Source organism: Ciconia boyciana, chromosome 15 (assembly GCF_034638445.1).
Source record: "Ciconia boyciana chromosome 15, ASM3463844v1, whole genome shotgun sequence".
Classification (NCBI taxonomy): Eukaryota; Metazoa; Chordata; class Aves; order Ciconiiformes; family Ciconiidae; genus Ciconia; species Ciconia boyciana.
Genome location: NC_132948.1, coordinates 9,105,605 through 9,131,374, shown reverse-complemented (window position 1 = coordinate 9,131,374; position 25,770 = coordinate 9,105,605). Strand labels below are relative to the sequence as shown.

General features: G+C 36.8%; 1 protein-coding gene across 8 annotated transcripts in view; it reads right to left on the bottom strand.

The window, feature by feature from the left end:
- Positions 1–25,770, bottom strand: part of CLIP1 (CAP-Gly domain containing linker protein 1) — a 74,427-nt gene that overhangs the window by 24,231 nt on the left and 24,426 nt on the right. For 5 of the 8 annotated variants that reach the window (XM_072879791.1, XM_072879792.1, XM_072879793.1 and 2 more), the window contains 14 exons: positions 21,521–21,645; positions 20,208–20,424; positions 16,794–16,991; positions 16,311–16,414; positions 13,992–14,052; positions 12,791–12,823; positions 8,516–8,620; positions 6,054–6,998; positions 4,613–4,729; positions 3,540–3,597; positions 3,216–3,299; positions 2,020–2,176; positions 1,199–1,364; positions 894–1,109 (listed from right to left, as the gene is read on the bottom strand). In XM_072879791.1, the coding sequence (XP_072735892.1) occupies positions 894–1,109; positions 1,199–1,364; positions 2,020–2,176; positions 3,216–3,299; positions 3,540–3,597; positions 4,613–4,729; positions 6,054–6,998; positions 8,516–8,620; positions 12,791–12,823; positions 13,992–14,052; positions 16,311–16,414; positions 16,794–16,991; positions 20,208–20,424; positions 21,521–21,645 (2,586 nt within the window). The remainder of the gene's footprint in view (positions 1–893; positions 1,110–1,198; positions 1,365–2,019; positions 2,177–3,215; positions 3,300–3,539; positions 3,598–4,612; positions 4,730–6,053; positions 6,999–8,515; positions 8,621–12,790; positions 12,824–13,991; positions 14,053–16,310; positions 16,415–16,793; positions 16,992–20,207; positions 20,425–21,520; positions 21,646–25,770) is intronic. The other 3 variants (XM_072879798.1, XM_072879797.1, XM_072879796.1) reach the window with 2 other exon arrangements.

Below are 25,770 nucleotides of genomic sequence, written 5' to 3'. Positions count from 1 at the left end.
TCATGGTTTGAAGGTTCCTCCATATAAGACTTCATCTTGTTTTTAAAATGACTCTCAACAAATTTTCTGAATGTAAATTACTCAGAAAAGAGCCAGAGAATGATTTCATGAGAATCTAAATGAATTAAAATGCAGGGAGTTATATTAGATACTGACTTCCAATTCTCAAATTCACCTTCTATAGCTAATGGTCCTCATGATTCTGTCCAAAACATATTGTCATAACCCGTTTAATGCAAAACACCACATCAGTGGTGTATTTAAAGTGAACTTGTGTGCCAATTTACACACTAAATATACTATACTTGTTTATATATACTTGTATATACTTTGTATATACTTGTTTATATATATTTGTATGCTTTACATACACTAAAGCATAAAACAAAGATTATAGCAAAGAACTAATGAGGGATGAAAGCAAGCAGCAATGTCAAAGAAACAGGAGAAAAAAAAAAAGAAAATTACTGAAGTCAAGCTCCATACTAAGTAGTTGCACATAATATGGGATCATACTACAGAACAAAATTTCAGGTGTGTAACACTTTTAAATGAAATAGTTCACAACATATTTTATTTAAAATTCATGCATTTAAAAACCAGAGAGTAACATTTGGCTCCAACTGATTGTGCTGAGCCAGTTATCTATGAACATAAAATGTTAACATCAAAGAACCATATTTCATGGATTCTTGTGTAATCTAGAGAAGACAAGTAGTCAGTCGTGTATGCTTCTCTTCCCTAACCAATATTAATCTACCCTGGAAAAGTTCAAAAAAGAAACACTGCAAAAATCCTACTACGAAATGATGAAGCCAGGCAAAACACAGTGATTCACTGAAACAGAAAGATTTAAAGTTTAAATCACTTGCAGAGTAACAAAGTATACATACTTTGGCCTGTTCTGCTTGCTTTTTCAGCTCCTCAGCTTGTGTTTCTAACTCATCGTTTTTCTTTTGTGCAATTTTCAGTGCCTCTTCTGCATCCAGCAAATTCTGCTTAAACCCTTTTATATCTGCGTCATGTTTAGCGATCATCTCAGAAGTTTCTTTTTCATACTTTGCCTGAAGATCCTTATACTGAGTTTGGCTAGTCTCGATTTGCTTTTTCTGATAGAAAACAATTGGAACACAGTTAAAGAAGCAGTGATACTATATTCTGCACACAGTTAGATAGTGCCTTTTAAAGTTCTTCTTACCATGTCTGTTAGTTGATCCTGCATATTTTTCAGTTCTGCTTGATGAATCTTGAGAGTTTCTTGCTGACTCTGCTCAGCTTTCTGTGTTGTCTGCTCCACATTTTTCTGAAGCTGAACAGCCTTTTCATTTGCTTTTGTAAGCTCAAGTTGTATTTGCTCCAACTGCCTAGAAAGACCAAATAAAAGAACGTTACTTTTTGCTGACAGCACAACAAGCACAGAGATTAAAGACTCTAAATTATGCTGAAGTTCTATATTCTGTCCAAGCATTTAGAAAGAGATTTAATTATTTAACATATAGAGAATGTTCTGCTAAATTAAATATATACAAGCGAGACCGAGCGCTTGCCTGTGTGCAGAGCAACACAGCTGCCAGTTACCTGGCCCCCAGTCTGGGGTTTTGTCAAGGTAAAGAACAACTATTCTACATACAATTTTTATTTGAAACAAACCACGTTTTCTCTTGCTAGTCAAAAAAGTGACCCAAGTCTTTTCTATATCCAAATAAACCAAGCTTTTTAGGTAATCAAATAATTAAGAAGAACAATCACAAAACAGTCTAGATTATTAAAGTGTTCATTTACTCTGGACAATGAGAAGCATGTTACATAAGAATTTGAGAATTACAAATGTTAGATGCTCTTCAAATCACTCTGGGGAGACTGTTTTGATTAATTTAGTTTGATAGAATAAGTTCATTTGTCATATCAATGTGACACTCAGGACCACCTTGTTCAGATATTTACAAAAAGATAAAATGAGAAGCAGGGAGTGCAGGAGTAAAGAATTAATGTGAAGACGTCCTGACAATGATGGAATACCTTTCTTTTAACCGGAGCTCATCATTCATTTTCATAAGCTGGGCAGAGCTGTCTCCTGAAGACTTCATGATCTCTGCAATATCGTTTTCAAGTTTGGCTTTAGCTTCAATCAGTTGCTGTTCTCTCTCTTCTCGCTCTTTCAGTTTCTTCTCCATCACTAAACAAGACAAAGGTTAGCAGTCTAGTAAATTTAAGAGAAAGGGTATGCACAGACTAGCTAGAAGATAGTAAAGAGCTATAAACAGAGCAATATTGATGCTACAGAGCTTGCAATTACCCCTTTAAAATTAAAAATTACGTTTGACCTTTGAACTGTTAACTAGCAGAAGGTTAAGAACTCTTCAGAAATAGTAAAAAAGCAACTAGTCAAGAGATCTTTCTTTCCGAAGTGTTTCACTTAACTTCAGGCCATGAGAAGTGGATACGAGTTCTACCTATATCAGAGGGTAATCAAGCAACAAAGTAAGAGAGATATGCACATCTTACAGGCAAGACAACTCACCAGCTATTTAGTAGAGCAGTGGGAAAACAAACAATGCAAGCAACATGAAGCTACAGTGAAAAAATTACTCATTCCAGGGCAGGCACTGCCACAAAGGGTGAGGGCAGCTTTTGGGATGACTTCTACAGTCCCAACAATGCCTTGAAAGGCTTACTTACAGGGTACAAATTCATTCTTAGTTTCTTTCTACATTGGTTTTAAGTTATGTACAACTAGAAAGATACAGCAAGACTCCCTCCTATAAGATAAGAAGAAGTAGACAACCAGACTAACGTACAGTCTTTTTGATGTCCTTAAAAAGAAACCAATACTTATGGACAAGGCTTCTGTGAATTAACTATCTGAGGTTTGTAATGCTTCAGTCTGGTCCCCAAGCCTTTGCCTCATATCTGACCATTACCACAGCATGATTTCGTTGCAATGTCAAACAACAATTTAACTATTGATTTGGAATACACTCAGCCAGGAAATCTTCTGCCTTACTGCACTATTTCCTTAACATCACCATCACCTTGCTGTGTCACTATACACAGTGCCACAAAAGCTGATTTCTGCTTAGAAAAAAGGCTTTCTTTTGAAGGCATATGCATTTGCGGAAGCATTACGTACTATGATGTGGCGAGCTGAGCAGGAGGCATACCAAAGCACAAAGCTGATGCATTTTTCAAAACATTCCATTTTATTACTTCCTTACCAGTCAAACTAGACTTCAGCTGTTCCAGTTCTGAAGACATGAGTGCAAACTGCTCTTCTTTTTGGTTTAGTTTTTTTATTGTTTCTATGCAAGTAAAATTTTGAAAACAAAGTTAGTAACTACTTAGATGCAGACGATTCCACCTACTTGCAAGGTATATTACTCTTAAGAGAGGCTGCAGGTAATCCTGTCCTTTCCATAGCTGCTGAAACTGCTGTACCACCAGGTGTAAATTTGAAAGCGCATCGGAAAAAACTCCTTTATTTTGCAGCATTTATTTTCTGCAGCTTTTTAGTTCTTTGTTTAGTTTAGCAGCAGACATACCTTGCATAGTTTGTTGAACGTTTTCTGCTTCATCAGCTGCACTAGTAAACTTTTCTTTCTGAAAAATGGATAAAAACCTAAGGTAAGGTTTGGTAATAGCAGTAGAGTTCAACCACTGAATTGATAGTAGGTATTTTTCAAGTACAAAATAGAACAGTCTTTACTCCTATCATAAATAGGTCTGAAGTTTTCGAATTACAGTTTAGCATAGATATATTCAGCAACATAAAGCAAGATTTTCCCTTGCCTTGGTTACAAGCAAGTCCCTAAACTTTCAAAGTAACTTATCCATCAGCTAGCATAGCAACAGAACTGCAGCCACAGAGTCCTGTGTAGAAGATGTGATTTCTGGGCTTCTCAATGCAAGAAGCTATCCATGCTGCTCATAGGCTGCACAGTGGACATCTGCAACCCTGTGATCAATCTCATACCAGTGTTTTCCGGTTTTACCAGCATGAAGAGATGCTAGACTGTGAAGAAAAGGGAGGACACTGAGGAAGATAAGAAGCAAGACTCTTCCACCAACTTCAACTATTTACTATGGCCATGGAAAGATTTTATGACAGGGACAGTAAAACTTAAAAGCATGTCTTTTTGTTACTAACTCTGGTGTAGTTTCTCAGGAAAATCCCACCCAAACACAGAATACTTGCAAATTTAATTAAATTTGCAAAATGAGAAATCAGATGAAAAATGTCTTCAAAAACCATTTGTAAGATGTGTATAGCAAGCATTAATTTGTACAACAGTTATAATAAAGGGCCACATGTTCCTTAATGAGTAGTCTAAATTCAAACTACATGCTGCTTTTGATTTGGTTTAATATTTTATCTGAAATCCATAAACAGATGACTTCTATTTAGACAAAACACCTGATAACACAGAACTCGGGTGAAATGCTCTTTTCATTCTGACATGGATCCTGTTAGTCATGAAGCCTTGCCTTCTTTTCCTGAGTAAAATAGCTTTGAAAAACTTTGCTCAGTCAGAGTTGATCCTCAGATTTCAATTACACTCTCATCATGAAAACCAAATTCCAAAGGATAAAGTAAAAATTTTTGGGTATTACTCACCAAAACTTGAAGTTCCTTTTCCAAACAATCTTTAACTTGATTTACTGCACTCAAGTTTTTCTCAAGGTCAAGAAGCTTTTGCTCTTTGCCCTGCAGTTCTTTGGCCAGATTACTAGCCTAACGAAGATGATGAAATGGAGTAAAATAAAATTACAAACATGAATGAAAAAATAGGAAAATTAAAAGTTGAATCTGAAAGAAATAACTATACTATTAAAATCACTGTAAGATGAAAAAGAAAAGAAACTGAAGAAAAAAATGTGATGTGTTAACTGAGCAAAGCTGATTTCCACTGACGACTACATCACAGTAATAATTGCTTCTTGGAATACATTTGAAATAATTAAAATTTAGTTCTCCTGAAATTAATGGTGAAAACATTATTTAATGGCAGACATTTTTGAGTACATTCAAAATTTCCAAAGAAAATTAAAGCATCAGTTGAATTAGTAGTTTTGGTTCTTTATTGTTTTAACTTTTTTATCTGATAAATTTAGCATTTATGTTTCAACTGGCTATTCAGACCAATACACATAGAGGGATGTAATTTTTCAAAAGGCTCTGTACCACACCCAAGGGTAGTGCAGAAACCCAGTGTGACCTCAAAAATAGAGTCAAAGTTCCATAGAAATCTAGTATCTTGGAACCATCTTGTGAAGGGTTTAGGAAAGCTACTTCCAGTTACCTTCCCTCTACTCTTACAATTAGAGCTCTATCTTGTCAGGTCATGCATAGACTGGGGATGCAGAGGAACCCCTAAAATGAAATGGTATCTTAGCACTTTTATTCCTAGCTGCAGTGGCGGAACAACTTCCAAGTACTGAATGCCACGCTATCAACTTTAAAGAGACATTTCATCCAAACCCAAGAAAAATCTTGGCAAGATGTATCATATTGCAGTCTGTGCTTCAAAAATGCTGTGATACAGTGCCTAACAACATCACTGCATACCCTTGTCTTAAAGAAAAGCTCCACCAGGATCTTTTTTGCTTTCTTTTGTTTTTAATAGCCTCTTCCATCATCTTGTTTGATAAGAGGCAAGGTAGTAAAGGTACAGAGGAAACATTTCCCATTGAGCCCCAAATCACTTTATCTGAATACCTCTATCACCAAAGATTAAAAACTTAAGATGTGTGGATTATGCTCCCAAATAAGCCAAACTAACTTTTCCATAACACAAAGCTTTCAGCAGAGGCACGCCAAAGCCTGCAGCAAGAAAGTGCAGAAAGCATTTTTTTCTTTTAGTGGTGCAGACCAAGCACTAGCAAGCTGTTGAGAGACATGACCCAGTTAACACTTTCTCTAAACCTCCTCAGATGGTACTAAGATACACATTCAATAAAACTAGTTTCTTCTGTGATGTATTTGCTATAGCAGATTAGAATGTACAAATGTAAAATAAAAACAAAGTAAAAATAAAAGGATGGATGTTGATACAAACCTTGCTACTTCCATCAACCTTTTCAGTCTCTAAATTCTGAATTTGTTTCTCAGCTGCCTCAAGCTGCTTGCTAAGTTTCTGGATTTCCAATTTACCTTCAGAATTGGCTTTCTGAAGTGCAGCAAGGTCCAAAAGCTTTTCTTCAGCAGCTTTGATCTGTGGTGTAAGACTATCAATAACTTTGGTTTGTTCATTGTACTTGGCTTGCAGTACCTCTAGCTCCTTTACCTTTATTTCAGCTTCCTGTAATTTGTTTAAAGTGTCTTCCATTTCTACTAGATGCTGATCTTCCACGCTTTCCAGTTTGGTCTTCAGGCTTTCCAGGTTTTGCTCTTTCTCCTCTGTGACTGCCAACAGTTTTGCTTTCAGTGATTCAATCTCTTTTAAATGATGAGATTTTTCATTTTCCTGCTTCAGTTTTAAATTTGATATTTCATTTTCATAGTCTAATTTAATCTTCTCAATCTGAGTCTTTAACTCTGCAAATTCTGCTGTCTGAGCCCCTACACCTTTGCTGAAAGAAACTTTTAGCTCTTCCATTGCTTGTTGATGGGAGGCAATTGCAGATTCCAGCTTTGATTTCCACAGCTCTATTACATCTGAATTCTCCTTGTTGGCATGATCAAGCTTAGTTTTCAAGGATTCATTTTCTTTTGCCATTCTCTCATTTGAAGCTGAAAGTGATTTGATCTCTTTCTGCAATGCTTCTTCACTAATTCCAAACTTCTCTTTCAGTGAATTCATCTCATTCTGATGTTCTTTGCTAACTGCTGCCATTCTTTCTTGCAAAGAACTTATTTCTTGTAACAATGAAAGAGAAGTGTCCACATCATCAATGTGTTTACTAGACTCTAGTCTCCCTCGAAGCTCAGCTACTTCCTTCACCCGCAATGCTAGATCTCTTTCTAGTTCCATGATGCGAGATTTTTCTGATACCGTGGCCACCTATGATTAACAGCATTTTAAGAAAAGAAGAAAGAATTATAAAAGGTATGTTTAATACACAGACACTTAGGCCTCACTGAAAAGAAACCACTGAGTGTTGCAAACTAACATCATTAGTGTATTCTTACCAGCATTTTGGATTAGAATACCTTTGAGTTTCATTGTCAACTCCTATTTCTATGGAAATTCTAAAGAAAAATTAAGTAAAAGCAAATGCTGCTTTTACATGGAAGGTTGTGAAACAAGACCAATTGTTGTTTCATTTATGTATAAATTATTGCTTTAAAAAAAGGAAAAATGTCCACATCTTCACATTACATGCATATCATATTCTTTCTAAAGGTGGAACTTAATTAAATTCATTTTTCTGAAGTTATCTAGAAATAACAACTTGATGAACGACTTACAAACTAGGTTTATGTATATTATCAATGTTTAACAAAATGTTTCTCAGAACCATTTTAAAGCAGACTGAAAAAGAAAGGAGAACCCGGAGGTCTTTATTTGTTGAAATAATTGCTTCCAAATTCATCCCATGCCAGCTATGAGACTGTCAGAGAAAAACACAAACACATTTTTAGCCTACAAATCCTTTGAAACTCTTTCTATATCCACTCCATTGTTCCCTCTGAAAAAGTGTCCTCACATTATCTGAGCTTCTCACTGACTGTTGAAGCAGCTTATGGTATAGAAAAGCATGCAAAGCTACCACAATTATTTCTAATTAGGAAGTTACTGTTTTCAACCTCCTTATTATACCAACATCCTGAAAAAGATATTACTTACCTGCAATTGCTTTTTAAAGTACTTATGATAGAGTACATTCTTGGTTTTACAATATTCATCCCTACCTCAACTTCAAGAAAAGCTGCATTTGTGAGCATGAATATCTATCTATCTATCCTTAAGAATTGACATCTGCTGAACTTCTGACTTGGGACAAAGTATGTCCAGTAATATTTTGACAGGCAAGAGTATTACTAATGCTACTGGGATAAACATGAAAAGATTATGTCACAGGTGGAAAAAAAGAACTAAAAAGCCACTGTAAACCATGATTTAGCAAAGCAACTAGTATAACAACTATTTAAGACCTCAGAAACCAAGACCCAAATACCAAGTTTGTGTTAAAAGTATTGGCACAGTCAATCTTACTTCTTTTGGATTTAATGAACTTTGCTACTTCTAAAAATGAACCACCAAACATTCCTTTATGTCAATTCCCAGTCCCATTTGCTACTTTTGACCTGGATTCAAGTATTAATTTTGCAGTTTTAAGACATCTTACCTGAATTCTTCTGAAGAAATGAGTATACATATACAGGCATACACACACACAACACTGAAGCTCAAAATTAATGCTAATTTTTAAAGTGTTCCAGCTACATTTATAGCAGGTACTGATGATAGCAGGAGCAAAGATATGTTTCAGCATGTGTTATACCCAGCAGACTGTGTCATCAGAAATCTTCCACAACACAAATCAGTCTTGTTATTTAAATAGTGAAAACCATTACCCTAGTGTCTTCTAACTCCCTCTGGAGTTTGTCAGCTTTGGTCTTTTCAAAGAGCAGGCTCTGTTCAAGCTCCTTAATGCGGGCATGCTCCAGTTTGGTCTGCGTCTGTTAGTAAAAAGGGAAAGGAAGAGAACACAACGGTGCCACCATCACATGCCAGCACAAGAGGAGGGAGCCACATGCAGGCCGTGCTGCCAGAATCTTCTACCAATGATGAGCAGAGAAGATGCGGTGGATAAAATGAACAGGGAAATGCTATGGATGAGAAAGATGGACTGAAAGTGTAAATGGACTGATGTGTAAAAAGAAAAAAAAGTAAAAAAAAATCACAAACGAAGAAATATGAAAAGTTTCATGCAGCCAAGTAGAAGTTATTTATCAGTACATGAAGTTTTCAGCACAAATTAGAATAGTTATGTAAAAAATATATATGTGTATATATATCTGTACCTGTTCTAACAGGATGATCAATCCCTTTCCTTGTCATCCTACTAACTTGTTTCTTTAATGTATCAGGCTTATTTTATAAATGATTTAGTTATGAACCAGGGGACAAAAACTCACCACTGAAGCTCATGAGACAAATCAAAGCTTTTTTTTTTTTTTTTTAAATAGTAGCTGTATCTCAAGTCTCAGCCATAAAAATCCTTTTTGCTAAGACCTGGGAACCTTAAGGTTCATTTGTCACTATGGTATGAATTATTTGAATAGAAACAGAAAGAGAATGGTTCTCTATAACTGCAGAACCCTCCTACTTTTTCCCCCTCCTCCTCTTTCAGGAAGGTAGCAAGCAACAAGTAAGATTCTCTAAAACCAGGTGAAAAAGTGAATCAGTCTGGTTGCTCTATAGTTACTGAAGTCTAAATACATTGAACAAGATGTGGAAGTAAGGAAAAAAAAAAAAGTAAGAACTTTGTAATTCTAATAGGTTCCAAAAGAGAAGCAGGAAGCAGATGAAACTTAAGTGAGCAGGTACCTCCTGCCTTTGCTTACAAAGGGGTAGAATTTTTAGCAAGAACATGGAATATCAGATATTCTGGCTTGATACCCAGATACTGCCAGAGGCCTGCAAGAGACCTTGAAGCTTGAGAAATGCAGGTAAAGTCCAGCAGCTAGTTCAAATCTAACCTGCACCTCTGAAGTGGGGAAAAGGGAGGGGAGAGAAAAGACATATAAAGAGGTAAGAACCAGGTGCCATGCTTATTTCTGAAGTGCCAAGATTCGAGTATTGTGTCAATCTTGACAGGTCACTGTTAGTTTAGATTTACTAAACAATCCAACTTAAAGAGATTATGAAAGTCTATTGTTGCTTCACAGTATCTTTTCCAAAAAGAGCAGCTTTTCAGGGCTTGCCCACATTGAGACTAAGGTGGATGTCCAGGATTCTGAATGAAGTGCTGCCTGGGTAGGCTAAGATGTGTTTATTAACCAAAGAAGTTGCGTCCATCAGTCTTGATGAAAGTTCTCCACGCAGCTTAACTGCTGCAGTTAATTTACTGCAGAACAAAGTAACACAGTAACCCCCAAACCCTATGAACTACTACTAACAGAAGAGAGTCCTGCAACCTGAACAGCTACTCACTGAACACTGGATTGAAAGAATCCAAAAAGGCAGGAAGACGGGTGAATAATTCCAAAGCCACACTGCTGCCAAAGCCACAGCGCAGCAGCGTGTGCACAGCTGGCAGGACACTGCTGCTTCTCTGATCTTCGTAATATGATATTTAAAAATCCCTACAGAACTGTGTTATTTATAGAGTGACAAGCTGATTAGTACTGCCTCCAAACCAGCCACAGCAGTGAAAGATTTGATGTAGTCTCTGCAGAGCAAGTGGGATGGGGATGAGCCTCTTGTTATGCTTCAGGCCTCTTCTCCTCCAAGCACAGTATTCCTTCTGACAGCATCAAGTTATCGCCTTTCCCAAAAGCATGCAGACATCTGGCTGTTTAATTTTTTAAATGTTTTTCCAGCTGAAAACAGTTGGCTGTTTTATTATGTAGTTACTAGGTCCAAAATACTAAAATCCACAAATGCTAAAAGTTGCTTCTTAGATTTGTCTATTTTTTGAAACTCTGTAACAGATTTGTTTCTCTAGCAGTGCAAGATCTGCAGTGCATATGGGGAAAAAAAATCCACGAGAACACGGATTACTGTTTTTGCCTCCCACAGCCTTTGAAAATGGAACTAGGTATTCTAAGGGAAATAACAATATTTTATAAGTGGCTATAATTCAGTCCCCTCTCTGAGACAGGTTAGTATTAGTTCTGATCCACAACAAAATTGTAAGTCTGAAAAGTAATCTATTTTTAAAAATTGAATATTCATACCGTCCCTGGTCTAATTCACCAAAGGGATCTATGAAACACCAAGAAACTCCAAACCTGATAGTTGCAGAATTCTCCCTGCATGACTTTGCAAAATATGCTATCTTAAGTTTTTCTATGCTACATAAAACCCAAAACGCTTTAATCATTAATTTTATAGACATTGCTCCACTACTGCAAAGATCAGATATACCATCACTGATTACTGGGTGTTTTTTTAATCCCTTCTTATATATTACAAAGGAAATAAGTTAAAAATCCTATCAAACTGGAAATAAAAGATCAAAGAAAAAACCTCCAGAAATCTTTGCGGGACACCTTTTTCCCCATTTAGGGCATGAGGAATTATCCTTTAAACAAGTCTGATTTCCAAGGGACAGGCTCCAGTCTCCCCGAGGTAAAAATCACTGCAAAATTTTGAATCACTCAAATTTCTCTCCTCATCGTCTAGAGAGAAATGTCTAAATGATTATGTTTCTCTTTGAGGAAACCCAGAGCACAGTAAACTGAGGAGAGCAGAGTACTACAAAAAGAAGAAAAGAATTTGATTGTAAACCTTAACTTGGATGGAAGAGAAATACAGAAAAAAAAACCCAAAACAACCCAACAACAAAGGAAGCATCTTCACCTTCTCCAAAGCTTCACAGTCAGATTAAGAGTGATAAGGAAATGGGAGGAGCCTTACTCTGCCTTGAACCTTAAAGAATTCCACTCAAACTTCAGAGACCAGTCATCAGCTATTTTCAGCACTTGTGTATTCTAGCTGCTCTTTCACTTCAAAATAAACCTTAAGTTCTCCATCTATAGGTCAAACCGTGAAATTGTGCTGAAGCCATAAATGCTGATAATCAGTTCTAGGACAGAGGTAAGACAACCTTCAGTCCTTTCGTGCTGGGATAACAATCACAGAACACAACTGAGATTATGAAGCAGTAGCCTAGAAACTAAGTGATCACCCACTCCTCTCCTTTAGAGAGTGAAGATGCCCATTTTTATGGAAAAATTAGAATAGGGAAATCAGGAGTAAAGATAGGATTAAACAAGGAGTGCACAAAACAAGAGAAAGGAAGGGCACATGCAGATTTACTTCTAACACACCGTGAGCCTGATTGGAAGAATAGAGAAGACCCAGATCGCTGAAGTAGCTTCGCAAAAGGAACACCTAAGAATGCACAGCAGGAAACCAGTTTTAGTCTTGAGAACTTCCTATCTTGGCTGGGGATGCAGCAGAGGAGGAAGCCTGGGATATATTTTCCTGAGTCCAATCAAAGAAAGGGCTTTTAAATTCCACTATTCTGAGCTACGGAAGCAAGAGGGCTGCTTAAACATCTTGTAAGGCAATTTCTGTTATCCAGTAACATATATTTTTCCTACATAATTCAAAGAGAAGCTACATGAAGATACAGTAAAATCAGACAGCTTTGCGCACTAATTCTTCAGATGTTTTTAATCATCTCTCCCCTTAGTATTTCATGCCAAAAAGAAGAAACAAATAAGGGGAGGTGGGGAACATACCGATTTTTTTCCTCAGAAAAATTAATCGACTAATTGCATACTGCATCTATTGAACAGCAGTAGGAGCTCATAGGAAAGCATGCAGGATTTTGTGAAGAAAGCAACTGAAATCCTACATTCAAATGAAAGACATTTCAAGAACCTGGACAGTAATTTTCTACAAGCTCCTACACTCTTCAATTAGTTGCAAAGTTTTTGACCCTAAAGACTTCTAATGACACATTCGCCCTCTCTTCAGTTAATGGGGATTACAACGTTTAGTCATTACACACATTCTTTTCAATAAATGTTGTAATTGCTCTGAAAGCAACATGCACACAAATACTAGAGTCAATGTTTCAATAACAGATTATGCAGTTAGTGAATAAGTATAAGCATTTTCTGCACACAATCTGTTAACATGGGATGTCTCTGCACATTTAAGTGCCCTCTTACATTTTCTGGGTCTTCCGAAATCTGCCTCTTTCGCTATCAGTAAAATTAAAAAACAAACAAACAAAAATATTTCACCTACAGACTTAGCACTATCATTCCAACACAAACAACAGGATATATTTCATTATCTTTAACTCAGTTTAAACTCTTGAAGTTATGCAGCTTGACAAACCAGAGTCTTTAAGATGGTTTGCCATGACTATCGACTGATTTAACAAAAAATAAAAAACTTAAAATTTTCCATGGACTAAACAATAAAAGGAGCATTCTATGAAGAGTCTAGATAGGTATCTTAAAATGAATGGAAGACTAAAATAAAAGAAATGTTATATGAAATGAATAATTTTCATAAGGCTAGCACTAATCATAAATGGTTCACAGGAACACAAGTTAATTAAGTTTGTACTTTATACTGTGCAAGAAGTTCTAATATTTTTCTGATTAGACAACAACAGAGTAGAACAACTAAAAAGTATCTTGCTTTTTAATTTGAAATTTGGGATAAAAATTGGCAGTGTTCAAATTATCTGAGAGTAATCCTTCATTAAATATTTTATATTCTGATGCTGTAATAACATACTATGTTTTAGCCCAATGTTATAGTTATACAAACAGTAGAAAGACAAAAATTGCACACATTAATTGTTGTTTACATTTTGTGTGCAATAACTCTCAGGACAAAACATTCTTTGTTAATCAATCTTCCCTAAGGAAAGCACAGAGATTATTCAAAAAATTGATTGAAGATAAACAGGACTAGTCTTCAATATTAATTTTCAAAGGCATAAATATTAACTTGCAATTTCATAACTTCAAAATGATTTTTTTGTTGGTGGTTACTTTTAAGCAATTTCAGTAACATTAATAAGATATGATTATAAAATAATGTAAAATATCAAAAGGTAGAGTTTTCTATTAATTAACTTAATTACTCTAAACAACTACAGCCATTCCACAGTACAACCCCTGCTAAAGTGTGTAACTGAATCAAGGGTGCAATCCTGTAGTTTCAGGACAGTTAGCTTACTCAAGGACTGCAGAACTGGGAATCACTTTCATGTGCTTTGCATATGTTTGGACCAGTATTGCATCTATGAATCATTCCTGCCTTTCTCTTCTAGAGAACAGTACACTTAATCTGAACTGATTGCATTTCTGTGTCCTACCATATATCCTGTTTACAAAGCTGGAGATATTTTACCTCTAGGTCTCCTTTGGTAATGGATTCTTCTTCCACACGGAACTGAAGGTCTTCAACTTTCCTGTGGGGACAATTCATTAAAATTCAGATAACTTTGAAAGAAAATGCTTTCAAGCTCACCTTTCAGTGGAAATCAGAACTACATTCTGATTGTACCAGGAAACTACCAGAAACATTAAGGAGAAATCTCTCACAGGAAGCATCAGAGAGAAGGAAAGCTGCTGTCTTTAAAACACAAGCACTGACAAATTAAGGCATCAGTCTTCTTGCAGCTCTATAAAGAAAGTATTTTGTTGCATTTTCTGATGAGTTAAAAAGAAAACCTTTAAGTCACCACTGATTTTCTCATCCTTTCACCCTTTTGCACATCCTCAGAAGAGGTGATCTAAATGAACAGTTCGATCTCACATTCTGTATATTCTACCATTCACCTAAGAAACAGTCAGAAAGTTAGGACACATCCAAGATACCCACAGGCCTTTTAGAAGTGCGCTGGTCAACTTGCATCAAAACTCTAGCACAGACAAACCTATGTTAGGTGTCAAGATGAATGGCAAGATGCAGAATGGGAGCGCAAGCAAGAACATTGACTTGCCTTGCCCATACAGGAGTCTTAGAATGAGAAGGCAGATGTGAGAAGCTAATATCTGACTTAAAATAAAATTTGTAAAAAGTTATTTCTTCCCTCCCCTGACTCTGGTATACCCCAATGAACAAGGGGCCAGATCTCCTTTTCCCCTTGATCCTTTCAACACTGTAAGATGCTGCAAAGGAAGAGACAAGCATGTCTTCTGTCCTTTGAATTACACACAATGCTGGTGCCCACGGCTTGGCTGACAGATGTAGAAATCGTTGCATCAAAGAGAGTTACAAGTGATGGATGTCTAAAATAAAAGGACGGTAAGAACTTACTACTGGAAGTGGGTCTCACCAATGTGCTTTGGGAAACAGAGGATTAAAGATTATTTGACTTCAAGTTGCTGCTGAGACTGACTTGAATACATATTACAGAGAACTTTCAAAGTAAATAAGCCTGGAGTGGTTAGGAGGAAGGAGAAGTACTACACTGCCAAAGCCATGAAATGTTTTCCCGGCTGTAGGATGTCACTCCGGTGAATGGGTGAATGGGTAGCAGGCGCACAGCGGCACGGTCACGCTGCCTAGCAACATGCTGAAGGTGAGCTCAAGGCCATGGAGGATTGCGGTAAAACAGACCCCCACTGACCTGGCACTCAGCAAAAGTAGGTCCACAGCCAGGCTGCCGGAGGTGCTGCAAAGCTGGCTGGTTTTGGTTTTTTTGGTTTTGTGGGGTTTTTGTTGTTGTTGTTGTTTTTGTTTTGGTTGGTTTTTTGTTTTTGTTTTTTTTTTTTAAATTTAAAAAGCCAGTGCATTATTTCATAGAGAATATACAAATAATTCCAGACTTAACTCTACTGATTGTTTTGAAAATTCAGTTAGAGTGGAACCCATAAAAAGGCAGCATGAAAATTGTAAAAGAATTGCCCAGGCTTTACCATTGCATTTTCTCATCTGTGATTTCTAGTTTTAGGCAGGTCTTTCAGAGAGGTTGACATCTGACTGATTTCAGGGATGCACGCAAGCCTACAGGGCAGACTCACAATGCGTTTCTAAATAGACTCTTGCTTTTCAAAAGCATTCCAAATCTACCAAAACAATTTATCAGATTATTCCCTCACCTAACCTTGACCCAACAATTTATCTGGTTATTTCTTTTCCTAACCTCACCTTACCTATTTGGTAATCTCAGTTCCTTTCCTCAAATGGTTATGAAATGGAATTAGAAAAGGCATTAAAATTAACAGCTTTAATGATTTTCCTGTAAGAGACAGACCCTACCTAGAAGTACAGACTAATAGTAATAAATTATTCACAAGAGAACTAAACTGTAAATTCCTAATCCAGCACTGTCAGGAAATGAGATTACAAAAATCTTCATTTGGAAGTGGAAGAAGAGTGTTTCAAGAAGATCAGGTATGATCCATTAATTTCATATGAGTAGGAATAATATCCTTCATAACAGAAAGCAATACTAAAAGGAAGAAGTTGTATGAAATTCAGCTATAAACAATAACTACAGCCTCTAAGCAAGTCCGCTTTCTTTGGCTTTCCCTCCCCAAATTTGAGAGAGGGGTTTTTTTAGTATTAATTTTAAGAAACAGCAATATGATTTTATACAATAATTGCCCCTATCTGCATTATTGAAAATTTGTTTCATATTTGAAAGTCACCACAGCATTTGCTTTTAATGCAAAGTTTGTTTTTAACAGAGTTATACTAAGGAAGACAGTTTTGGATTACCTTTTCTCTTCCTCAAGCTGATTGAGAAGTTCCACTTTCTCTCTATCAGCAGCCTCCACCATAGCTCGTAGCTGGTCCATTTTTGCTTCCATCTCCAGTACATGCTAATCAGCAGGAGGAATAAGAGCAAAATCTACTAAGTTGGGCAATACATCAATTTTTTCCAAGTTATGTATCTACCTCAGTAATCACAATTTGGTAAAGTGATGGGCCAAGGGACAGGAATGTTATCATACTCAAATATGTATATAATAAAAGATTGTAGAGAATCGTAGAGAAGTTCAACAAAAATGAGTTAAACGAAGTAGATTTGCTATCTCGTCAAGCCAAAGCTCCCACAAGGAAGATCTCACAGGTACGGACTGCCTTACTTTTAGAACACCACCTCTTACTCCCAGACCTTTCCAATAAGAAAGCACAATTTTGAAAATTAAGTCAACTGCATTAAAGCCTCTATTTTAAGAACAGCAATACCACTCTTACCCGATCATGTCCATCGCGAACAAGTGCTAATTCCTGCTCTATTTCCCCTACGTGACTGGTTGCTTTTGCAACTTCTGCCCTCTCCAGGTCCCTTTCTGCCAGGAGCTGTTCAATGTGTTGCTGCTTCTCCTTCAGTGCCTCCTGTAGGGCTGTGGTACCAGAAATTTTTCTTGCATACCGGGAGGATGTTTCTGTCAACTTCACAAAGTAAGTACAGAATTATTTTTATCGTATCAAGTGAAAACAAGGGATATCTCCAGAGTCTACAAACATTGGGTTAGTAAAGCAAATGCTTTCTGTAACCTACTGTACCTTCTCCTTTTACATTTAAATTACTTAATTTTCTAGAATTTAACAATGGCCATACATGTGTAGTAAGATCGCTTTGTAGCAATCAGCAGCTAGTGTGTAAGAGACAGAAGGGTTGAAGTGAAAACAAAAGGCTGGCCTCAATCGAAGGTGTGTTTAGTAGGCTCACACAAAGGCTAGCTCGTTATGTTTCTAAGCATCTTTTTGCATTAAAAAAAAGAAAAGCAGCCTTTTAGCAAGTCAAAAACATTGTGCCTCTAGTTATCAAGTCATCATCTTGGGTCACCAGCAACGGTATAACGTTTCCAAATGCTCTATCAAAAGCTTTTGGAACTCCAACTAGCATTTGGCACCTCTACTATGGCAATAAAACATCCAAGATGAAAAGCATTTACCTTGACCTAAAAAGCCAGCCTTACAGCTAAAACCTTGTGAAGAAGAACAATTGGTACCTGATTAAAACATATGTTTATATCACTTGGAATTAAATTACTTCTGGAAAAAAAAAATCTGAAAGATTAAACTTAAAGAGTATAGATAAAAATGAATCAATCTGGAGAACTAGAGCTAAAATGAACCTTAGGGTTTTCCTTGACCTTGCATGATCTCTGCTCCACTGAATGGAACCAGTGTCAGTGAAAATTCAGCATGGCCCTGTCTTCTACTTCCTCAAGAGTTTTTGAGCTAGAAGGGAAAGTAAATAAACTGAAATTATGTAGTAAAAGTGAGCAATAGTTGTGAAAACAGCAAAAATTGAACAAAAAAAAAATCCAATACAGCTTATAAAAACTGACTTTAAGCTTAACAGCTCAGAAATTTGTCTAAGTACTAAATGAGAATGACATCTCAGTTAAAGCCTTATTTAAAACAAAAAACAATACACAAAGGCTTGCTCTTCTGTTAACTTTTAGCTCTAATAGTATTGCCCAAGAATAGGAGCATGTTTCTTCTGTGATCCTTTCAGAGATCAAAATGTTGAAAAACAGTTGCCATATACAGCCTGGAATGCTGGCATTGGACAACGTCCCCAACAGAACGCATAACACGGACGTATTCTCCTGTCATCACAAAAACACACTTCCCCTTCTGTTACCATGATTGCTACGCAATCTCTCTAACTTGTCTACTCACAGCCTTGAATGATACATCTACCATCCATTGCAAATTCTGTATCAAGTGACTGAAAAGGTACGAGACAGAATAAACCATCTTCCACTTTGATGCTTAGATTAGTTGTTTCAGATCCTCTCAGTTTCTAGAAGATATCTTATTCCCAAATGCATTGCTTTTTAACAATTCCAGCTCTTCAAATCAAACTTGACTTAATTCTCAATTCCAAAAGAAATCCAAAAGATTTCAGAGAAACATCAACTTCCTTCAGACTTGGAAATAAATATAAATTGCATCAGACAGCCCTCTTAAAACATTAGATCATCTACTTTGACAGTTGCTTTTCTTACACAGGAAGAAGAAAACAGCAACAGCCCTGAATAATTGAGAAGACTATGTAAGAGTCCAGCAATTTCCAGGAAAGTTATAATTTTCCTAGAAACTGAAGCACAAAAAGTCTGCTGTGTCAAAACTGATTTCAGGAAATCTTGTTTCTTCAACAGCTTAACTTTTAAAGAAAAAGCATCAGAATTATTTTGACAGTCCTTTTAACTTGGATAGTAACCAATTGTTCATGTTGCCTGAGAAAAAGAGTTGGAAGAAAGCTGGAATTTTAATTCCAGAAATAATGGATTACAGAAGCTTTATATTTTATGGTCCAAAACATGCAAAAGCCCTGGGGCACAACACAGAGGCAAAATAAGCAACTATATTGTAGACATTTATAAAGTGTAACTGTAATGTCTTGTTGCTTAGAGTATCATAGCATATGGAATAAAACGTAGAGGTCCATATTAATGCTTCACCATCAGCTCATGAAGTCTGCCCTGAACCTGAGACAGCACCATATGTTAGCACACTGATTTCAAACTAGAGGGCACTCTGCAGCTAGAAGTGCGACTTCCAGAATGGATTAAGTAATAAAGTCCCACTGCTTGTGCCAAATAAAAACGGAACCTTACACTTTTTACCTTACGATAAGGTATTAACCTTGTTGCCCTGACCAACTGTTGACCTCTGTTCGCTTGTAATCTGCTTCAGTTTTGAAGGACTATGGTAAATCACCTCCCTGTTCTGCACCTGCTGGTCAGTGGGACAGTATGCCAGCTAACCAGTTCCAGATCAGTGGGAGGAGTGATCTCTTTCTAATTAGATGTATTTAGGTACTTTGGTTTAAAAAAAAGGAAAAATCTAGGGTGACTGTGGAAAAAAACCAATTATTGCTATGCTTTTAATTGCCTTAAAAGAGAGACTTTTTAAAATTCAGCTTTCCCAGAAGATTTCCATTTTACTGCTGCAACCCAATATTAGGACACTTAGGTAACAGAGCAACTTTAAAAGAATCCATAGTTAAGTGTATTAGGTGGAATTAGTACTGTGTTAGAATTCACCTGAGCCACTGTACTTTGCAACATTTAGCCTTTATGAATTCATAGGATTAAAACCAAATCTAAAAGAAAAGAAAGAGGCTTCTTGTCAGCAAAGACTTGACAATTGCTACTTCTGTATTTCTCAGCTGACTCATTTCTTTAAAAGTAAAAGGTAACCTTTTGCATTTTAGACAATTTGAAGCTTCCTGCTTAATAAAACAAGTTTGATCAATGGAAGCTTTAGTACATACCAGATCCTCAAACACAAACCCCATATGGCAGAGGTAGTGCTAGGAAAATGAACAACTAAATGGAGATTCCAGTCAGAGAACATTGATGCCTTTTCAGTTTGTTGGCATCACAAGCCCCTTTCTTATGGCAATAACTGAGTTAGCCCGAATTAACTGTGTAAGCTTAAATATTCAGATATTCAGCTACTCTTCAGGGCTAGCTAAGATTTCCTTCCTTCATGCATGCTTTCAATGAAAAAGAGAGCACAATTAAATGTATATTGTGCTCTGCCCAAGATCTGTTCTATTCTCAATTTATGCAAGTAGACCACAGGCAAGTGCCACGTGGATTCGTGCTTGGGAATGTAAAGCATGCAATAGAAAAAGAAGCTTACTAGTCCTGTACGGCTTGGCTTGCTGCTTACTGAAGATGCCACAGAACTGAGAGAGCTCAGGGAAGATGCACTTGGACTACGTTTCAGGGCTGTGGGAGTCGCAACCACTTTTCGCACAGTTGTCTTTGCTTTCGCTGGTGTGGTTGACGGGAATCCAATCTTTGTAACTTTGTGGACTGGAGCAAACAAACCATATTTTGGCTGACACTGAAAATACCTTTAAAAAAGCAAAGCAGACAGATGAGTGTACTAAATTAACTTGTCTTTTCAGATACATGGTCTGGCTACACAAAGAATTCTAGATCAATAGTCTAAAAGTATTAAAGTACAGGGTAACAGCTGGTGACAATTCAATCTATATTAGATTGCAATTTTTTTTTTTAACACTAGATTTGGAAATGGGACTTTGAGAGGCTGAAACAGCATGATTATATCAGGCTTCAGAAATTCAGCAGAGTACACTCTTGAGCTAGAGAGCTGTTTCCTAAAAATTCCATTCAGATTCAAAGTTTAACATGCATAGCTTTCCTCTTCGATACATTCCTCTGAGCTGCCAACAAATGTGACAGCAGAGAGTTAAAAATAAAAATCAGATTTTAGTTAAATCAAGTAGGTTTGTATTTCATTACATACATACCTATACATGTATGCATATTTGATTATACAGAACATACATCTTTAGTTATATATAAACAAGAGCCACTTAAAATTTTAAGTTGTGATCACCTATGTTAAGGTGGCACAACCCTTGTAAAACCTCTTTTTAATGAGTTAAAGGGCTGTTCCTTATACCAAATGAGAAAGAAAGTCAAATTGTGATGTGAGTTAACGCTTTCTAAGCGTGACTTATTGGAGGAAGCAGCTATACTGTTCTCAATCTTTACAATGAGGCAACTATTGCTATAGGAGCTTTCAGTTCCTGTGATGCAGGAATATTTCCCTTAAGTTCCACTATTACATACCCAGAGATATTTTCTTAACTGAGCATTCATTCCAAGCTGAGAAACCAAGCAGACATTCAAAAAGCAGGAAATTGTGTTTTCCATTACCAGTCTATGAATAAAACTCACACGGGAGTAGGAGAGATCAACTAATCCCATGAACGTGGGGTTGATGCAGACTTTGAGAGATGTGTAGGCGTCATAAAATTCAAATCGGTGTCTCACGACCCGCCCCCCCCATCAGCAGACAAGGCAGGTTTACAGCCTAACTACTTCCCTTGATATGAAGTTTCATATAAGATATTAAAAAACCAAAACAGAATATAGAGATGCAAAATCTTTAAGGCGGCTGCTATCTGATGATAGACTAACCTTGTTCCAGCAACAGCTCCATCATTCTTTCCCAGAGGTTCATCCAGTTCTACTCCACACCATTCTCCTTTAGCAAAGTCAGTTTCTCCCAAGAAGCGCACAACTCCAGCTTTTGTTCCACCAACCTGAAGCAGTAAGACACACAACTGCATTTAATACATTTCCAAATTACAATACCAAATACAGCGTAAAAAGCTTTCAGTATAATCATGTTCACAAAGCACATTAATGACGTGACCGGTTCTTATTTCAAGCTGTATATTCTTTTGCTGATGAGTTTAATATGTTGAACAGCTCTTCACAACCAAATTGTTTATAGAAGAAAGGTGGGGGGAGAGGAGAAAAAACAAAACCAATTCCCTAGCATTTAGTTCTGTCCTATTTGGTATTTGGGAAGTTTGTCACGATTGAAGGCCACAATTCTATTAGGTGACTTGATATATGGCTATAAGATTAAAAATACGTTTAACAAGACTCAGTATAACCCGTGTACTGAATGCAATAGATTTGTACTATAGTCTCTCACAAATTTCTATCAGCAAATAAGGATTTCTAAGAACTGCTCATTTCTTATTCTAATTCTGTGAGGAAAAGTAAGAGAAATGAAACAAGAAGTCTTTCATATTTTCTCTAAGGAATAGTTCAGATAAACTACATAGTACAACCCTCTTGCATTTAAAAGGACTGATATAAAGCATAATGCTGAGCACTTTGCAAAATTCTAGATGCAAATAGCTATTTGAATTCTCAGGGAGGGAAGACTCATTTTCTTTATCTTTTCTTCACTTTTTTAAAAACCAAAACCAAACAAACATTCCTAAATAGAAGATTTAAAATCAGTTGTTTTCAAACTTAAAATATTAAATCTTTACAACCATTCCAATTACTCACAACGTCTGCAAGATATAGTTTTTCATAATGCCCAGGGGAGGGAAGAATTAAATTAAGCGAAGAAGCAAAAGGTGTTCAGCATGACTGACACTTGCCGAGAAGGGCCACAAGCCAGAACTGCAGGATTCCTGCAGGTCAGAATGACAGTATGTTGTGCCCTATTTGTGTGAAAATCTGTTCAGCCTGCAACTAGCATTATGAAAACAAGCAAATGTTAATGAAAACCTCTTCAAAAGATTCACTGGATTCAACATGGACATTTTCAGGGCCATTGCTTTTTTTAACTTGTATTTTCCAGCACACATTATACAATGAGGAACATTTTGTAGCCTTAGCAGAGAGCTTGGATGGAACCTGCTAACACAAAGACTGTAATTTTCCTTTTTCTATACTAAAACGTATATTAGGATTTCAAATAATTTTTACATTGGACATTCTATTTATGGGGGGAACTTCCCAGGAAAACTAGAGAACAACAAGCTTCTTGTGCCATAAATTAAGGTGCATGATCACAGTACACTAGGTAATTCATATTAACACATCTGGGAAGTGTTCATGCAAGAGGTTAACTGTGACGAATCTAGGAATGGAGGACAGCATCTTGCATGAAAGTACTAAGAGTCCACAAAGTACTAAGTTAGTGCACAGTAGATGCCACACACATTTGTGCTCTAGCTACCGGCTCATCAACTTCCCAGAGCCTACAGCTCAGTTTGCAATTCAAGGCTTCAGCTGATAAGAAAAAAAAAATCCTAATCTACACTAACCTCAGAAAACCAGGGAAGAATAATTAGCCCATTTTGATATTACTAAAATGAGAAAGCTGACAGAGACATCTTTCATCCATATTTAAGGTGGAAGTCCCCTTCTCCTCTCTCATTAGCGGCAGTCTTGAAACAACATTTAACCTTTATATCTTGCTTGAAGTGGCATTGTAGCAAATTATTACTCTTCATGCAATAAAAATACACAAAGTTTACAGTTATCATGACTCAGCCTAATATAGTAACTAGTAGAACACCTTTGGTATTTGGTGTTCTTGGCAGAGAATGGACAAACTTCCCCTCTCAAAAAACAAGCACAAGTACTGTGTTGGAAACAAAGAATCGAAACCGGCCAAAACAGTCACATGGAATCGAGATCTCCTCTGTGGCTCGGTGGCGAAGAGGGAATATATAACATCATTTGTTAAAGTATTTCCTGGGAAGAACTATTCCTTAAGTCGACACATGATTCACCTTCATACATAACCTACTTTTTCTAGTAGTTTTTCATTAACTTAAGTACAAACATCAAAATAAAATTTAATTACGCAGTGTGAGAGAAAAACATGCGCATGTCTGTGCCATCAGTCCATACAAGTTGTCCTTCTCCTTATTCCTTTTCTAGCAAGTTGGGGGGGGGGGGCACAGGGCAGGAGGGAGCGGGGTGTTGTTGGTTCTTTTTCTTTAACAATAATTTTGGAAGACATCTTTAGGTGAAAAGACTGGTTAGTTCTGTGAGTACTGTTTCCCTACTCAATTTTGTACTGTTGTCTACCTCTATAAACAGAGATAAATCAAAGTAAAAAACCCATTAAAGAAATTAGACAGGAAAGCTAGAACAATAGCCTAGATAAGGAGCATCCCTTCAAAGACAATAGTCAGGTTTGTGGTTGCACAGAGAGATTCCTCAGCTCCTTTTACAGAACTGTTTAGTCAGGCCAAGGAATTTTATTGCAGTTTTGTGGAGCGGTGGGGGTTTTTGTGTTTTTTTTTGGAAGGGTTTGTTTGGTTGGTTTTTAAAATAAACAACATAAGTCAATTAGCAAAACACACACACACACACAAACCTTTCCATAGAAGGTAAATGGGGTACACAAGAGCTATCTGAAGCATGGTAGTGGAAAAGGATAACTAGATGCAAAGACTCCCAGAGACAGTAAAAACTGTTACAATCTGTTCCCTCCAACTCAAACTGTAAATAAACCTCTAGGTAAGTAACTGTAGCTCCAGGATAATACAGATTAAACTTGGGTGCAGAATATTCATTCCTTTTTGTTTCATACCTTGGCCTTGCTCATCTTCCATGTTTAGCTAAAAAATATATGGCATTTATTTTGAAGACGCTGCACCCAAATCACAAACCTGGAGACACAATCCAGTAGAAAAGCTTTGGCAATGACCAGTGCCCGTTGGACCTGCTACAGCAATCACAGTGGATGTGCATGGGACTGCAACCCAAAGCCCAGTGGGAGTGAGCAAATGGAGGAATTCATATCCCAAGAACATATGGGGATGCACAACATGAGATCCCCAGGAGAAACAGCAATGTGACTAGTCTCGTAACCATGGTACCAGGGTTATTTTAAAACAAGATGCAAGGAAGAATGCCAAAAAAGTGGGTTTTTTTTCCAAACCTAGTCAAGCTTCTTCGAATAACTGGCTACTACATTTCTGCAAATATTGAAATGTGTATCCTTACCAATAGTAGGAATCAGAGTACACTGTGGCAGTAAAGTGCTCATAGCATCGATGAAGGTCTATACATGCAGTTTTGCTCAGTTTCAAGCAAAAGCCTTCTAAGTCTTCAGCTTTAAAGACAGGGTCAGCATTGCTCTACAAAGCCTGAATCTATTGAAGACTTCCAGTCATTCACAGACATCTGCCTCAAACAATATATTTATCTCCAGCTGCAGTTAAGTACTCTGCATGTGACAGCACACCTACCTTGAAAGCATTTAAGAAAATAATCACTTATTCCCTTGGTAGTACAATGTGAGGTGCTGCTGTACAACATAGCATGGTAAAGGCTTTTCTATGCATAAAAGTTGCTGTACATATACAGACCGTACATACACTTAGTGCTCTAAAGGGGAAAAAAGATTAAGACGTGATTACACTAAAGTGTATATACCAATATGAAAAAAGAATTGTACTTACAGAATTCTAGCATTTATTACAGAATTATAGAAAAATTATTAAAAATGTTAATTATAAGAATTATAGCAAAAAAAGTAAAAAAAAACAACCCCCAAAAAATAGTTGCATTTGCCAGGGGATCTACTTCACAGTAGTGCATGAAGGACTAAAAAAGAAGCTCAGTTTCTAAAAGAAGGAAAAGAAGTTTATTAAAAAGGAGTTTATTATTTATAGGAAAAGAAGTTTATTAAAAAGTTTCTACAAGTCAAATGGAAAAATGGGGCATCACTACCATGAAGACAGTTTTCCATGACCTTCATTCATGGTAGGGCAGGTCACTAAATAATAGATCAGAGAAAAGAACTTCCAGACCTTTTTTTAGTCAGTTATCACACTCAATATAGTCAAGCTGTAAAATATAAAGCAGCAACACACCAGAGAATTTAGGTTAGGCTACAG